The following is an 18,581-nucleotide window of genomic DNA, read 5'->3' on the forward strand; positions in this document are numbered from 1 at the left end:
CTAAAGTAGCAAAAACTATGTTCAAGTAAATAACCTTTTTGAAGCTGATTAGATTACCACATTGGTAGATAAAAAATACATTTGCATACCAGCTAGAGGTGTGAAAACATGATACGACTCCCCATTGAAAAAGTGAAGATAAAAAACTAGGGTATAAACATCACACCAGTGGCGTATATATGTTTTTATTTTGGAGAGGGCTGATATAACTAAGATCAACTCCCCTCTCTCACTTTTTTTTTTTTTTTTTGTAATTTCAATTTAGGAGAGGGGGGGAGCAACAGTGCCCTGGGATCTTCTCTTTTTTTTTTTTTTTTTTTGAGGTGGGGCAAGGACTTTATATTGTCACCCAGTGCAACCAAAATTTTGCAGTTTTTAGACGGTCTGGTGAGGCTAGAGGGAGGAAAAATTCGGAGGGGGAAAGGGCTATGGCAGCAATTTTTAGAAATTGAAATCTTGAAAATACCATCATAGGCCATATTTGTTGAAAGGAAAATGAAAGGAATGGGGCTTTTTGAAGTTGCCGCCAATTGATTAAAAATAAAAAAAGCTAAATCGATCACCCCCTCCGCTCAATTTTTCTAAATTGAAGTTCTTCAGGGGGAAGGACATCAATTTTCCATTATTATTCCAAACCGAACAACTAAAAGTTATTCTAAATTTTTAGAAGGGGACGAGAGTCGAGAGAATATTTTGAAGACCCTTCTTTTCTGATTGACTAGAAAAAAAAAGGGGGGGGGGTAGTGAAAAAAAAGGAGAAGAAATTAATCTCTAAGCAATAATCCGCATCTGTTAATATTTTTTAATTTTAAGATTTCTTACTGAAAGAATTGAGATTGTTCCCCCAACATTATTTGCTTTTCTTTTTGTTAAAATATCTTTGCTTTCCTAAGACCCGGTCTTTTCTTGAGTAAGGGGTATGGATTCCCTGACCCCTCTGACACCATTGCCTAGTGCCCTCAAACACAGGGATCCCATCCAAACTTTAACATTTTGAGGCAGTGCGGCACCCTTTGAAGAATTAGAATTTTCTCACGTCATCCTAGTCTAGTTTTATATACATATTACTGTTACCATGGACACTTTGCGGCACCCCTCATGTCTTCCTGCTTCATCCAGTTCGGAAATTCCCGTTCTAAGGTGCTATAATTATTTGTCATCACTATCATTATTTATTTGTTTTTTTTTCTTTTGTAGCTAAAAGTTTGGAAATTATTTGTGAGCTAAGTAAAAACAAATAATAACAGAACAATGAAAACAGGACAAGGGGTCATTGTTTTAAGCTATTTAAATCTCAGGCGAACATGGATATTAGGAAAAATTATTATTTTAGCAGGGTAGTGGAACCTTGGAACAGCTTACCGGAAGAGGTGGTAATGAGCAAAGGAGTAGACAGTTTTAAGAGGGCCATTGATCTTCACTGGGGATTGTAAATTGACTAGGACCAGTCTAGCTGGGCCCAGAGCCTGTTGCTGGTCGTCACTTTTGTATTTGTATAACTACCTTTATTTAAATTTTGTCCCCATATTTTGGAGGGGGCCTGGGCCCCCTCAGCCCCTCCCTTATATACGCCCTTGCATCACACCCCAGCTATTGCTAGAGAGCATGTTGTAAATAGAAGAGGAGGAATGAAGGAGGTCAGAACCCTTCCGTAGAAATTTGCAAAATTGATGTCAAAAACGCAATTTTTGGAATGTTTTTGGTGGTGAAGTTAGGTGAAATGAAGTTGAGGTTTCTTCCCGACTCTTTTTTCTAAGCATAGTTAATTTCAAGCTACCTTTAGGGATATTAGTTTAGACACCGGGCCCAATTTATTTGGTGTCCCCCCCCCCCCATCAGCTTATTCTCCACAGTGAAATATTTTGAAACTCGCCCACTGAAGGTGTTAACACAGCATTTCTAAATCTGGCCATATTTTAAATTACAATATAGAAATGATATAGTACATACACGATAATTATTAAACATTATAATATAAGATGTTGTCAAACTTTGCAGGTTGCAGTAAGCCATAAACTTCAAATTTATGCATGATACATGGGCGCCTATATAGGGAGGCAAGTGGGGGCTCAAGCCCCCCCCCCCCCAGAAATTAGAACTTCCTTGCTTATAGTACTTTTTTTCTTCACAAAAAGGTAAAAACATTTCTTCTCCAGCCATCAGTTTTTAAAAATGTCAACTGTAATAACTCAAATCTGTACTGAAATTGGTTTTCACAGGGAAAACATCCTGCAAAACCACGAGGATAATATCTGAACGTCGCTTAAAATTTTGTTTATATGCGTCCATGGTATGATATAAATTGAATAGTGTAAATATAGACTACTCTTGGAGTGGTTTTGGAATTTGCATAAGAAATTAAATTTGTAAGGAGAATGTTTTTTCTTGATTCACAGCTCGCTATAGTGCGATATGAAATGAGTCCAATTAAACCTACCTACAGATTTGGTGTCCTGGGCCTGTGCCCATGCCCTAATGTGGCCCTGATCGAATGTTCTTTACAGAAATTTTTACAAATTAAAGTTTAAAAAGCGCAAATTTATGCTATCTGTAATGATGTTATTGTGATGGGAAAGGTCCAGGCTCAACCTCTCCGGGTGTTTTCGTTGTGGAACTTGGGGAAAATACAATTCTAGGCTGCTATCTTTGGGAATGTTAGGGGAGGGAGGCTTTGGTGATTTACTTTAGAAATTGGAATCTTGAAGGAATCTTATGCAATGGCTGGTGAAATTTTGACATTGAACACACAATTTAATCAGTCACACAGGCTATAACATGGTTATGTTTAGGAAATGAAGATAACTTGAAGGCCTTCCAAGAGAAAGTTTCGTCAGTGAAGAGTAATTTTAGTTTATGTTTTGTGAAGTTTAGGAAACGGGAATGTTTAGAGGCTCTCTATAAAATTTTTTCAACAATTATGTACAGGGTTGTTTGGTTTAAACCACATTGGTTTAAACCAAATTCTTTTTCAAAAATGTTTTTTTTTTTCCGGAAAACTTTATTGTTTCCCCCCACTTGCTTTCATAAATATTACATATTATTGCAAAGTGTAAAATCTGATTGATGCAAAGTAACTAGCAAAGCTTTATAGATAAATTATAGATTTAATAAAATTAGAAACTTATATTTTTTAAGGTAATGCAAATTTGCTAAATAGTTTTTCTTTTTTTTTTTTTTTAATCAATACAGCTTTTGCATTAAGTAGATAAATATACAAGGAAGACCAATTGAGTTTTTCAAAAAATTGGAGAAAAAATCCAAGTAGCTCTTTTTTATTTATTCAATTATCATTACTTTTCAGTCTTTGCATTTCAAAATAGTCCAAAAAGCATATTTCAACCAAAACTTTATTTACTTTCTAATTTGCTAGATTACTTAATAAGATGGATTATGTACCATTGAAGCGATGCATAGTGTATATAAATTTTAATGCTAGAATATTTAAATAAGAAGAAAAAACATAACTACAGAAATTCATGAACACTTAGAGTAGGTATAAAATTGTGTGTATACCTGCACACTTTTTGCATTCCCGATAGATGATGCAGTCGGAGCAAGAAAATATATGAAATTATGAAAATAGAAAATATACATGTAACTCAGTGCTCTTATTTAAAAAAAATAATGCCAAATTTTCCCCCTCTCTAAGAACTTTGTTTTATCCCAATATAATAAAAGAAATCTCATGTATGAAATGGTGGAGGAATCGATAAACATTAATTTTTATGCCAGTCTTTGTTATTAAAATATGTTAAAAAAGTATTTTCATACTGAGGTTTTTAATTTTTTTCTTTGATAAAAAAAAATTGAATTTCTAAATGCATTAAACCAGGAGAAATAATGTCTACAATGAAAAACATAATGATTTTCTGAAAACCTATTTGCCCTGTTTCTAAAATTGTTGTCACTGATACATTAAGCTAATAAATTAAATGATTTAACTTTTTAAAAAAATCTTTAAACAAAATATGCGCTGATCTTTGTTTTTTAAATTTCTGTAATGTACATCAGACTTGTGATTCATTTGTAGATACTGCTAAAATACTTTCGATGTTAAAGAATGCTTGATTTTAATTTTACTTGTTTATTTATCGTAAATAGTTATGATTATGAGGAAATTAATTTACAAGAACTTATTCTTGGTTATTTGTGGTTAATAATGTCTGAACTATCACAGTAAATTATTTCTTCGATTATTTATACCAAAGACCATTTACATATTATATTTTTTATAATAGTTAAAGATTTTCATGGAAATGTTTACTTATGAGGAAATAAACTTAAAAGATTTTACTCTTAATTATTTAATTAATTACAAAGAAAATAGGTATAAATATGAATATTAAACATTCCTTAACAATTATTTGATAAAATCTTCATGACTTTTCTAAAATGAAATTGTTTTTTCCAAATAGTGTTTAAACCAAATAAACCCGGTTTAAACCAAACAAACCTGGTTTAAACCAAAAAAAAAAAACTTTTTTTTATCAACCCTGATTAAGTCTTTGGTGGCATTTGAGAAATGGGAAAAATTTTTGACCCTAAAGTTCGAAAAAAACTCAGCTCATAGGGTTTTGTATAAATCTTTAAATGAGTTAAGTATCTAAACAGGAATGCCATAAGCAGTCGTGCATCAGAATTCTGAATTATTGCTTGGAATTCTTTTTTTCGAAGTTAAGAACCAAGCTTGCAATTGTGTTTAATAGTTTTTCACCAAAATATTTAGGTTCTTCCAAAGGGGCAGATTTATAGGAGGCCATGCCCAGGGTTGTCTGCTCTTTTCCACTTTTTAGAAAAAGACGGTGCCACTGCGCCAAAATGTGATAAAATCTTAAATTCGGCGAAAAAAATTCTAATTTTGTGATCAGAAAATTCTCCGAAATTTCCACAGGAAAAAATATCTACTTCCTCCAAAGATTGTCAAAAATTAAGTTATACTTCATTCTCTTATTAAATATTTCCACAGACAAAAGTACATTAAAATCAGTTAAAAATAGTCTTTGGCCAAGGCTTTTGAAATTTGGCTAAATCTTTAGCACGGCCCCTGTAAATAAAATATGCTGAACTTAGCAATACTAATAAGTATGTTGATTCTTTTCAGGTAAAAGACATTTTTAAAATCTAAACAGCACACATGACATACATTCGAAGGTGGCTGGTACACCAAAAGAAGTGGGAGAGGGGGGGGGGAAGTAAAAAAATGTGGGGGAGGAAGGAGGCAGGCGGCACCCCTAAATTAATTTTTTTTTTTAAATTTAGGCTAAATTATAGGATTTGAATGCACTTATTAATCAAATGACCTTCTCCAAAATTAGGGACAGCTGGCCACAGTAGACCGACATCCTTCCAATTCAATGTAAAATCATAATTTTTATGAAATAACATGAGAATCGTATAGAACACAGACTTATTAAGTCAATTCTTGTGTTTAAACACGTCAATCGATCAATGCTATCTTTTTTAAATGATTGTTAATTTTAAACTTAAAAAAGTGAAAGGGCAATGCCTCTATTCTTTTGGAAGTGAAAAGGCAGTTGCCTCCTTTCCCCCTTGTATGAGCCGTCTAAACATACATAAGTGTAAACAATGTTGTGAAATACTTTAAGCGAAAATGGGGGAAAAAAAAATACAGTGAACTCTGCAGGCAGCCTATCCACAGTATTTTAACTTTCAAAGAAAATATAATTTGGTGATGATTAGCCAAAAGTAGATAAATGCACCCATTGTAATTCAAAAATGCAAAATCTATTTTTAGACATTCCTTTTTCTTTCTTCTGCCTCCCTTCTAATGACATACCTTCCCAGGTTACTGTGGAACCTGACTTTTAGATCTACACTATTTACTGCTTTAGAACAACGCTCCTTAAGCATGTAAACGAGAGACTAGACCAATTTTAACGAATAAATACCTTTGTGCTGAAAAATTAAAAAAAAAAATCAATTATTCAACGTATTGAAGCACAAAACATGAAAAATATTGCAAAAATTTGCATGTTTTGTGCTTTAATACGTTGGATAATTGATTTTTTTTAATAGACCAATTTTGTTTAAGAATATTCCTTTCCCTTGTAGTCCCCCTCCCCATTGAGTTCGCTATGCGATATTTCAGAGATGTGCTCAGATCTAAACAAATATAATTACTCCATTGCTGTTACTTGCTCAAAAATCTTCTGTTTTATTCTGTTGTTTCAAACCAGCAAGGACGGATCCAGCTTCTGGTTTTGGAGGAAATGAAAGTGATCTTTTAGGGTATAAATGGGGGATCTGTGACAAAATTGTTTGAAACATAAGTTCCCAAAATGCATTTTTAGGCTATATATATATATTTCGTCATTTGAGGAGGGATCATGACCGCCAGTCGGAGCTTTGGTAAATTGAGAATTCAATCCTCCCAAAAACTCCAGTTCCGAACGCCCCTGATTTCACTTGTTCTTCATTTTCTACAAACCACATAACTTTGATATCATGAGCAAACCTACTTAGATAACTTACGTTTAAACACAAAAATTATGTCGTACAGAACAAAATTCTATGCTCGGGTGACTATGAATCCATTACAATTTGTTGAAAATTTTTATAAGTACCTTTGGATGACATAGATGACAACAGACCTTCGTTTTTAGGCGCAGACATAATTTCGTCACTAAAAGTTCCGGGCTTGCGTCAATATCTGTATACAAAAAATAGCGAAACGACTCCGGTTTTCTACTTTCTGTTTTTTGACACGCAATGCTCGATAAGAGAAAAGTATACAATTCCACCCCCGCTGCCAACAGTACATTAGCACCTAAAAAGTAAGTTTTCTGAATTTCCATTGGTTGTAAAAGTTCCTGTTGAGAGTTCCCATTGGTCAAGACAAGACCGGAAAAGTGTCCAAAATAATTGCTTCATAAAGCTAAGTGGAAAATCGTACATTCAAAAACTATCGAATAACACAAAATAACAATGAAATTTAATTAAAAAAATGTCCTAAGAAACTATATTAAAGATTTTAGAAGGCAGTTTAGGTGTCACGTGATTTAAAACCCCGTATAGATTAATTTTGATTGATTTTTGGCAACATCTGAGTTGTTTTCTGTTTACCACATGTTCTGCTGGAGTCCATGTCATGCAATTACGAAAATAATTTTAATTTATCAGTAAGTTTTTCTATCTTTAGCTTTCCTAGGAAAAAGAGCAAAATCATGCAAAAAAGCAAGACTCTCTTCAGCTAATTTCAGCTTTAAAAATTGCCTACTTGTGTATCCTAGAAACAAATATCATCGGCATACTAGGTTTCAGTATTGGGTAAAACAAATTACTTCTACTACGAATATTGAGATTGACTTTTGAATCATACTATATTCGAACCCCTATTCAACTAATAGTAATATTTATAATAGTTATCATTATTTAACCTGCAAGCACTGCCGAATAACTCCACTTAGCTTCTTTTCAAGTAATTACAAATACAAAAGTGACGACCAGCAACAGGCTCTGGGCCCAGCTAGACTGGTCCTAGTCAATTTACAATCCCCAGTAACGATCAATGGCCCTCTTAAAACTATCTACTCCCGTACTCATTACCACCTCTTCCGGTAAGCTGTTCCAAGGTTCCACTACCCTGCTATAATACTAATTTTTCCTAATATCCATGTTAGCCTGAGATTTAAACAGCTTAAAACAATGACCCCTTGTCCTATTTTCAGTGCTAAACTTCAGCCCCGTAACTTCTTTCATTTTAATAAATTTAAACGACTGAATCATGTCCCCTCGGTCTCTTCTTTGCTCAAGACTGTACATTTTTAGGCTTTTAAGCCTGGAATCATAGTCTAAATGAGAAAGTCCATTTATTAGCCTTGTAGTTCGCCTTTGAACCCTTTCCAATACATTAATATCTTTCTTAAAATAAGGAGACCAAAACTGAACAGCATACTCCAAATGAGGTCTTACCAAACTTCTATATTAGGGCAGAAGAACTTCTTTAGATTTGTTTGAAATAGATCTATTGATAAACTCAAGCATCTTACTGGCTTTGTTACTAGCTATGCTACACTGTTGGCTGAACTTTAAATCCTGACTTATTAAGACGCCCAGATCAGTGTTTTTGATTCCGTTTCATGGATCCTTGTTCTCTAAAATTTCTGCAATAATAGTTCTACTATTTTAAAATTCAGAATTCAGATATTGCAAAAACAGACTGGCAGAAGAAAGGTTACTTTTCAATTTTTGTCTTGCTTTTTCTACTATAAAATTCACGCTAAGAGCAAAAAATGTTTAATTACGCCAGCTGAGCGCTCGTTGCCGACACGCTGTCAGCAAAGCATCAGTCCCAAGATTGACTTTGATTGTGTAAAGGAAAAAATGTATAATAGGTATACTTTAATATGTATTGGACACTAGGGCTCGACCGATGGCATTTTTTGGCCGATGGGCCGATGCCGATTGTTCAAAGATGGCCGATGGCCAATTGCCGATTATTTTTCTCCAAACGGCCGATTGCCGATGGCTGATGCCGTAGGCCGATGGCAAAAAAAAAAGAAATCTAACGGAAATAAATTGATAATATTGTCAGGGATTTAAAGGATCATTTATTCATTTTTCACTTTACTTCCTTTCTACAAATAATCGCTAAATATTTAAGAAATGCTTGAAACGACGAAAGAGGGGCGTGGGGGGGGGGGGGTCACCCGCTGATTTTGGAGTAACTCACAACATTAAACTTCGTTCCCAACTTCAACCTCATTTGTTTAGTACAGAACCGCTACCACCAACGCCTTGCAAGAGTTTCTGAATCGACTTCACCAATTCCGAAGAAAAAATTCAAAAGTCCCTTTGATTTCCGAATTATTTCACCATTCAAAACGTCTTTAATCAATTTCTTACATTAATGCTTTAAATTCTTCCTAAACAATACATAAAGTTTTTTAAAAAAATCTCTAATTTTATGAATGGTTTAACAACTTTGGGTTTTAAACAACTCGGAAGTGCAACTAGAGTTTAATATCAGAAATACACGGAGGGGAAGGGGGGCACGCAATTGTTCCAAAAATTACCGTCGGTTCAACGGGAATCTAACAAAATGACACAAAAACCGGTTTCGCCATCTCATATTTGTTTCTATGGTCTCCAATCCGGCAATATACACTCTATAACAAAAAAGTCAACGCATCAAGAAGCAATCATCCGATTGCTTTGAAATTTTGTATGCATGATTGTTTTGACCAGATGTGCATATGATTCAAATTTGGTGTCCAATGAATGAATAGTTTGATCTCCAGCGCATCGAAACTGCGCATTCAGCAGATGTATATAAAGAGCAGTCGTTCTTCAACAGTTGTTAGAACTTTCGGTTTGATCGCGATTCAGATTACCTTTCAACAACTTAAAAATGCCTCGCTGCATAGTTTGTGCTCATTACGAGCAACTGTCAGAGTTTAAACGAGGTCATATTATTGGATTGAAAGAGGCCGGTTGGTCAAATCGGAGAATCGCTCGTCATTTGAGTCGAAGCGATGCGGCGATTCGAAGATGCTGACAAGGATGGTTGGAAAATGGCAGAGTTCAGCGTCAGGATGTTAGCGGTCGACCTAGGTCACAACAGATCGTGATGACAGAGTGATTGTCCGATCAGCTGTCACAGCGCTTTCTTCATCTCTATGAACCGCCAGACGTTCAACCTAAACACCAGTGTCCATCATGACTATTTACAGACGGTTGTGACAACGAAATCTACGCTCGCGCAGACCGTTACGCTACCTGCCACTGACGCCTACACACTGCCGAGCCAAATTACAGTGGTGCATGGCTCGATCAGGTTGGAATGGTGCCGACTGGGGATGTATAGTCTTTAGCGACGAATCCCGCTTCCATCTGTGTCATGACGATCATCGAAGACGTGTTTGGAGACACCCAGGGCAGAGGAGGGCTCCTGGTTTCACTTTTGCACGCCACACTGGCCCTCAACAAGGCATTATGGTCTGGGGTGCCATTTCCTTTGATAACTGGACCCCTTTAGTCGTATTTAGAGGTACACTTACTGCACAGTGATACGTCGACGACATCCTAACACCTGTTTTGTTGGCGTTCCTTTTGCAGTACCCTCGGCTGGTTTTCAGCAGGACAATGTAAGATAACATAAGGCATGTGTTGCTATGAACTGTCTGCAAGCTTGTTCAACTCTTCCGTGACCTTTCAGATCGTCAGATCTCTCTCCCATCGAGCATGTCTGGGATATGATGAGATGGCGATTGCATCTGGCAAGGAATGTTGATAACCTCGTCCGACAATTGGAGCGAATTTAGCCGGAAATAACGCAGGACACCTCCGGGAGCTTTATCGGTGTTTCCCACGTCGTGCTTCAGCTTGTACCTAGACTAGAGGCGGGTCAATACCTTATTAAACTTCTTACTGTAACTCTGACATAAATTATTCAATTGTTCTAAGAATTTAATCATTAACTATTCTGTGCATTGTCTTCCTATCCACCAATTTTCGTCTCAATCGTATCACTCCATCTTGGTGTGTCGATTTTTTTGTTATAGAGTGTATCACAAAATGATCGTCAGTCTGAGACGCTATATTAGTTTTGTATTGAAATAAGTAATTAATGGCCACAAAAAGATGAGTAAATAGACTTTTTAGAACACCCGATCGAAAACAAAAAGGGAAGTGCACAACTGGAACGTACGCACACCCCAGATGCGAAATTTTAACCTTCTACAGCTTACCATTTTTGAGTTATGACTTAGAGATACATACGTACATCCAGCCGCAAGAAACAAAGCAATAATTAAGCTGTTTGGTGCTTAAATGCAGTATTAAAATCTCTTTCAGGGTGACTACAATAGAAATTCATACTGAAGTTTAAGTAAACAATTTATATAAAAACAATAACTCCCTTTACTTTGCATTAAAAAGTAAAACAGAAAAGGTCTTTTTTTTTCCGAAAACATCGGCCAATTTCATCGGCTTTTCGATGTTTTTACAGCCGATGGGCCGATGTTTCCTGTAAGTTAGCATCGGCCGCCGATGCCGATGGCTAAATTGTTGAACCATCGGCGCCAATGCATCGGTCGAGTCCTATTGGACACTGTAGGGTCTAATTTAAAAAATGTATAAATCAGGGTTGGCAAGGTTTTGGAAAAAACCTGGTTTTTACCGTCATATCCAAAACTGTCTGAAAGTGTCAAAACTATATTTGTAATGAAATTGTATTTTGTAAGAAAACATCAAAAGCAGAATAAAATTAATCAATGTTAAGTTTTATATTGAACATTTATTCATTTTTTTCATTTTTTTCATTCATTCATTTATTTTATGTGAACATTTAACTTACTTGTGCAGCTGATTTTAATTTAGTTATGTTGCGTAGAAGTTGAATTCTTAATTAAAATGCATGTGTTCATTTTATTTATTTATTTATTTTTGATAATAGTAACCAAATTTCCCTATGTTTATGCACACATGCAAGTGAAAGCAGGGTTGGCAAGGCTTTTACCATTCTGTTAAAAATCTTTGTGTCCAAAACTTCTTCTTGAAAAACTATATTTTGTGAGAAAACATCAAAAACTTAACAAAATGTTGTCTGTAATTGTGTCAAAATTATGTATTTTATTACTATTTGGGTCATTCCAAAAATAAAGGTCTCTTTCAAGAATTGAAAAAATGAAAAAAAAAAAAAAAATTAAATGGAATCAAAATAATGTTTGAAAGGTTTGTAAATATATGCATGAATATAGTATTGGGATTTCAGTAGAAACGGAAATAGGGTGACTAATAAGAGAAAAGATTTCAACAGCTGGAATTCAAATAATCGCACAGCATTATATGAAAGTAAGATGGGCTTACTTAATATTTTTTATACCAATGCTCGTAGTATTAGGAACAAGATGGAAGAATTGAAATGCATAATAATACAGGATGGCGACAGATCAGGGAAAAGTCAAGGAACTTTATTATAATCAGGGAAATATCAGGAAATTTTGAAAAAATAACAAAAAATCAGGAAAAATTGATTTTATGAAGAAAAAAAATTTTTTTTTTATTTAGTACTCCAATTCCCTATGCATTTTCCGCCAATTATCTGTTCAAAAAAAAGTAAAATTAATGAGGTGTGATTATACACTGCCGCATGTTTGTGCAACTTTTTTCCTCAACGTCAACGTATTGAATCTTGCTTATTAATCACAGGATGAACTTCCTAAGATTGCTTCTGTGTCTGTTAGGTTGTTTATTTTACCTTAGCTTGAAATTTCCTTTTACGCTAACAATGCTACGTAAAATAAACAACCATACAGGCAAAGAGGAAGCCTTCATTAATGTCTTAGCTCCGTTGCCTTTATTCCATTGTCTCGAAGTAATTAAGTTCTGTAATCACGATTTCAAGAAGAAATCTTTGGTTTTTGAATTAATACTATAAAAACTTAAAAGTTATTACTTCTTTGGGTTTTTAATTTAATTGCTAAAATTGAACTTTCAATAAAAAAGAACTTTGTTTTTTGCCATTATACTATTTGTTGTCACCGCAGATTATAAAGGTTTTCTTTTCTTCAGACTTAAGTATTTTTTAAATTTTATAACCAAGTTGTATTCTTTTATATATTTTGATATTAACTAATTGCTTTTTTTCCCCTTGCATTCAAAGTTGTTTGCTACAAAAGCAATCTAAGATTTTTTTTTCGTTACATACTGAAATCATTTGAAATAGAGTTAACTTGTGAACTTAAGTAAATATCTTTATTTTTTTATTGTTAAAATGCTGTATTCATTCATTAAAACCTATATTCTTGATTAGAGAAAAGCTCCCTACGAATGGATGTCAAATGATTTCATCTGTTTTGCATAAATATGTCAATTAGTTATATAAGAATAACTACATTACTTCTATTCTTTAACTATTACTTGTTATTCTTGCAACAATTATTATACTGTTTGAAAACTTAGTTCAAAATAATTTCAATTACTTTTTAGTCCTAACATAAATACACATATGTTTTTAAGAGTAATTTTAATAGTTTCTTAAAATTCTTATGCTAAGTGGTTTCTGGAAGTAAAGTTTTTTTTTTTTTTTTTTAATTTTCTATAATCTTTCCATGTATAAAAATTTAATATACTGTTTTGTAGGTTTTTCTTTCCTTCCAAAAAAATTGTCTTTTTTTTTAAAATCATTTTATTAAAAAAGTAGCATCTTTTTAAAATATATCTTTAGTTCAACAACTTTACACAACTTAAAACGTTTAAAATACTGCATTTAATACAAATATACAATGGATTTCAAGTAGAGCAAAGAAAGAAAACCATTATCATTGGTAACGTAAATCAGGGAAATTTGGTGAACTTAATCAGGGAAAAGTCAGGGAACTTTTTTTCACAGTTCCTGTTGCCACCCTGTAATAGACGAGAGGTTGGATATTATTGGAGTGACCGAGACATGGGCTACAGAAAATTATGCTGATTTATTATCTTTGCTGGGTGTATTTTGTTTAGACAAGATACAGTAGGTAAAAGAGGTGGTGCCAGGTTCAAGTACTATCTTGTTTATCGGGACTAAGGCAATCCCGGATGATCAGAAACCCGGTAGTGTGGGTAATAAGCAAATCAAGTCGGTAAATAAACAAATTTACTGTTAATTACAACAAAAAACGATTTTTTAGCAAAATTATAAAGAATTATTTAAAAGGTATTAAAAAATGTTTTTCACTGTTTCTTTGCTAAATTGGTGCACTGTTTTCTGGTCCATACTCTTGTATCCTTTGAATGATCAAAAAGTGAAAGTGTTCTGTGTATTTTAGTTACGTTCTTGCTATCATAATATAAAATTTTCTATGTGAGCATTAATTTTTTAAGCTGCAAATTTGATCTGAATAAAAGAGGTTTATGTATTTACATGCAACTTTTGACTAGATTCCTCTAATTTTCTTTTTTCCTCAAATTTTCTCTGTCTCATCCCCATCGAAGGTGAAACTTAGAGTCTTAAGAATAAAAAATTAGTTTTTGATGTCACTTGATTTAAATATTTGGGCAAAACTTTTACTATTTTTTGACATTTCTGCTTATCTCCAAATCTCTGTCTTTAATCAAAAATTGTATCTATTTTCTTAAAACTTGCTTTTTATTATTTATTTTAAATTTTTTGAAGTCAAAAAATGCATGTAACTTGCACCCTTTTTTAAAAAATTGCATAACTGTTTTACCTAATTTTCTTTTGTTTTGTAGTTTTCCCTTTTCGATGAAAAGATATGCCTTGTAACACTCCGCCACCTCCAGCTGCAATTGAAGACATGGATGATGCAGAGAATGGTAGTTTCCTTTTCTTTTTAAAAAATTTACAGTATTAGTTTTTATTTTATTTTTGTTGAAAATATGGTTTTTAAAATTTAGTAACTATTTTTACTGCATTTGGTTACTGTTATTGGGGGGGGGGGGACTAAAATGTGCTTTAAAAAAATGAGTAGATTCTTTTCTAATTTTGACACCATACAAAAATAAATTAAGTTCTATGACCTCTGAATGAAGTGTTTCTCTTTTGCATTTTTAGGAGGTTGCTCAACCCATTGCCTTTTATGTAGTCCTTTGATTCACCCTGCCCTCTTTTTTTTTACATTTGTATAATCAAACTTGCTTATAACAGGCTTGAAATAGCCACAATATTTGTTTTTAACGAATGCTCGTAAAAAACGGACTCGTCAAAAAAATGTATCAAAATGGCGTGCATATTTGCTTTATTAGATTTTTATTTCCATATTGTGCGAAAGAAGTTAGTGAATTTGTGCTGTGCACTGTCCTTTCTTATTTTGGTAAGAAATTATCCCTTCTAGTAAATTCTTTACAAATTATGAAACATTATCATTTAAAATGGCACCTAAGCAAAGTGCCTCTCATTTGTTGACCATCAGATATTACTTTTCTTATATTACTTTTAAAAAAATGTTTTGTCTTTTGGTTTAATATTGCATTTTTCATAGATATGGAAATCATTGAAGAATTTGAGCTACCCGAAGATGAATCAGTTCTAACATTTACTGAACATGAAGGTATTATACTCATCTAAATCGAAAATTTCATAATTTTGTTTTAGATTTGTCATGTAGTACTGCTTTTATAAATTTGTGTTATATTTTTCTTCTCTTAATTTGTAAATTTTATTTAATTTATATGTAACCAGTAATGTATAATTGTATGTAATTTTGAGTGCTAGAGCATATTTTCTTGCCAACTTTTACAGATCAGGCATAAAATGTGCTCTTTTTTTATGCTTTTGTACATTGACTCCGCATTTATTATTGATGTATTTCAACAACTAATTGCACTTCCATAAAACTTGTTCCATTTTGTTTATCAAGTTTTTCTACATCTCGTGCATTAATAATAATGTCTTCACCGTTCGAATATTTCATATTGTTAAATTGCAGATTTGCAGACTTGACATTTTGCGACACCCTTTCAAGAATTTTGATGCATTTGTATCCAAATCGATTCATGCCATTACCACTGGTAATTGGGTAAATGAATAAGTTATTGTTAATGGTACTGGATAAATTATTGTTAAGTTTCACTAGTTTTGATTTTAAATTTATTGGAAGTTTTTAGAAATTGAAATTGGTTTAAAAAGTTTGTGGCCACAAGTTAAAAAGGAATGTTTGAAATGGTGTAAAAAATGAAAATCATAGAATTTCCATAAAAAACTTTACCAAAGCCAGGTAACGTTGTAAATTACTTCAATTTCAGAATTTTTATCAAAAATTATTCTAAATTGTCTTCCCTAAAATTTTAGGTGATCGTATCATGTTAATTATTTACTTACTGTCTGTTTCCTTATTGATAATTTAATTTCAAAACACCAAAAGGCAATGACCGTTTAAGATTTTAATCCTTCTATTCCCTGCTAATATTTCAATCATTTTGAGTAATGTAAGAGTTATTTTGATGTATGCAATCTTAGGATGATTAATTTTATTATTTATTTTGTTAATTTATTTATTTTCTTTATTTATTATGAATTTAGCTTTAGTACTTTTAATAAATGTATTGGTAGTTGCCTATTTTTTGAAAAACTGCTAGCTTTCAAAATATTAAGCACTTAATTGCTTGATTATTTTTATTTATTTTAAAAATTAACTAATTATTTTTTAAGGAATCTCACAAAAATTTTGTATGGTTTGTTCTAAGCCAAAAAAAGAAAAAAAAATGTAAAATTTTGAAGATTTATAATTACATGTCCTTGAAGGCAAAGCAAATATTAAAGTTAAAACTTTAAATATTTGCTTCATGTGTAGTAATTGCTAGTCGTTGTTGCATTAATTGGTTTTCAGTAGAATTGTAACTCAGCTAGTTATTTATATCTTCCTTCAATTTGAGTTTTTAGAAACATTTGTGCTCAGCATAACTCAGATAGTTTTTTTTTTTTTTTTTTTTGTTTGTTTCATAAAACATTAATTCGGACAATTCTTGCGAAAAAGGTTTTTTGTGTTGGAAAAATGCATTCTGTGTGAGTTATGAAAAGTTTCAAGCAGAAGTCATGGAAAGTCTTGGGTTTGAAACTTTTTAAGAGTAATTTTTTGTAAAGCTGGTCAAAGTGAATGTGGGCCTGATAATTGACACCTTCAATTTTCCTGAAACTTTTAGGATACTTAACTATAATTGTGATAAGAAAAAGTGAAGATTCTTTCCTCTCTGACTTGTTAGCCCTTGAGTGGAGGTCAAAGTTTAGGGTCTTGAGAAAAAAGAGCTAAATATCTGATTACTTTGCTTCAAAAGCTATGAGTTAACCAAGCCAATTCTTTAAAATAAGGGTACTACTTGATACTAGGTACATTCTAGCATAAATATTTTGGTAACTCACTCATGGCTTTGATGGGCAAAGGTCAATTGAAAATGCAATTTTTAAAACATTTTTTGCCTTGTTTGGACCCGGATATCTGCTAAAGTCGTGAGTAACCCTCGGAAATAAGTATATGATTAACTACTCACAACAATATAGTACTAAGAAAAGTATTAAATAGCTTTCGTTTCTTTTGGCTTTAGTAGTTAAACAGTCTCAAAGCCGATGATTTTTTAAAAATGGCTTTGATATAACATTGTGACAATTCGCATGCATCTTTGGTTATTTTTGACTTTATAATGATCATAAATCAATGCTATAGTTTAGAAAGAGGATTGCAATTGGGTAAGAGGTTGAGTTCAGTATAGAATTTGCATATGCACAACTAAGTAATAAACTTTTATAAATAAACAAATTTATTACATTTGGCTCACAAGTAAGAACATAAATGCAAAGTTAAATTAGACAATAAAAAAAGATGTGGGTGAAATGTGCATAATGTTTATATCAGATTGATTCCACATCAACTGACCTGAGTTTTCAAACTGTCCCTGCTCGATCATCCCTGAATGGGATGAAATTTTATAGAGGCGTAGAGATGCCTTTGAAACTAACCTGATACTAATTTTCAGCTTTGGAGATCCGAATCGCGAGGATCTAGGATCTCCAAAATATAGTGCTCCAAAATGGCTGATCAGCTTTATGAGAAGAATTGCCATGTTGTGGTCAAGGCTACAGAAAACTTCATTACACAGGAAGATTGAAATTTTAGGAGCTTAAAGTACATTTGGCTGTTGATTCGTTCTAGTATTTATGTGAGTTTGAGCTTCTAAGATTTTGAGTAGCACGCATATAAACTAGTGAAAAAACGCTCTTTCATACTGAAATCATCGTTTTTGAAATCGTTTAATTAAGCAAGATGATTAGATCTCATGGTTTTCTGACATGAGTCTAAAACTACACCATGTAGAGCATAATTACAACTCTTGCTCAAAGTTATTGACTCAGGCGTTATAGAGTAATTGACCTAAAACTTTGATTCTTGTTGTTTCAAATTATCTTTGAAACCACGTAGTTAAAAAAGTTTATTAGTTGCCATGGGTTTATAACTTGGATCTTAAACTACACCACTCGGATTATAACTACAGCTGTGTTCCAAAATTATTGACCTGTCGCGATCGAAGTTATTGACCTCTAAATTTGGCCATTTTTAAAAAATCATCCACTTTGAGACAGTTTGTTTCACTTGGCTTTAGCCAAGTGAAACAAACGAAAGATATTTTATATATTTTTTAGTACTATACTGTGGTGAGTAGTTAATCATATATTTATTTCCGAGGGTTACTCATGGCTTTAGCAGATATCCGGGCCCAAACAAGGCAAAAAAGTTAAAAATTGCATTTTCAATTGACCTTTGCCCTCAAAGCCATGAGTGAGTCACCAAAATATTTATACTAGAAAGTACCTAGTATCAAGTAGTATCCTTATTTAAAAGAATTGTCTTGGTTCACTCATTGCTTTTGAAACAAAGCAATCATATATTTGGCTCTTTTTTTTCTTTCATGACCTTAAAACTTTGACCCCTACTCAAGGACAAACAAATCACCTTTTTTTTTAAAAAGAAACTTCACTTTTTCTTATCATGGTACCACTAACACATCCTGAAATTTTTACAAAGATTGAAGACATCAACTATCAAAAGTGTCCAACTTTTAAAGAAATGACTCTTAAATGTAACAGATACTCTGATTGTAGTTAGCTACAGTAGTAGCTGTAGTTG

General features: G+C 32.9%; 2 protein-coding genes across 3 annotated transcripts in view; one reads left to right on the forward strand and one right to left on the reverse strand.

Moving 5' to 3' along the window:
* The window catches only part of LOC129225710 (tumor protein D52-like), a 50,033-nt gene extending 43,270 nt beyond the window's left edge, over nt 1-6,763 (reverse strand). The window contains exon 1 of one of the 2 annotated variants that reach the window (XM_054860196.1): nt 6,612-6,763. In XM_054860196.1, coding sequence (XP_054716171.1) covers nt 6,612-6,633 — 22 coding nt within the window. In that variant the 5' untranslated portion in view covers nt 6,634-6,763. Of the gene's footprint in view, nt 1-6,584 lie in introns of both variants that reach the window. The other variant, XM_054860194.1, reaches the window with a different exon arrangement.
* A 320-nt stretch (nt 6,764-7,083) lies between these two features.
* Nucleotides 7,084-18,581, forward strand: part of LOC129226673 (uncharacterized) — a gene marked incomplete in the record, with an annotated part of 92,214 nt that continues 80,716 nt past the window's right edge. The window contains 3 exon segments of the mRNA XM_054861304.1: nt 7,084-7,139; nt 14,197-14,280; nt 14,946-15,014. Of these exon segments, the coding sequence (XP_054717279.1) occupies nt 14,220-14,280; nt 14,946-15,014 (130 nt within the window).

Source organism: Uloborus diversus, chromosome 7 (assembly GCF_026930045.1).
Source record: "Uloborus diversus isolate 005 chromosome 7, Udiv.v.3.1, whole genome shotgun sequence".
Taxonomy (NCBI): Eukaryota; Metazoa; Arthropoda; class Arachnida; order Araneae; family Uloboridae; genus Uloborus; species Uloborus diversus.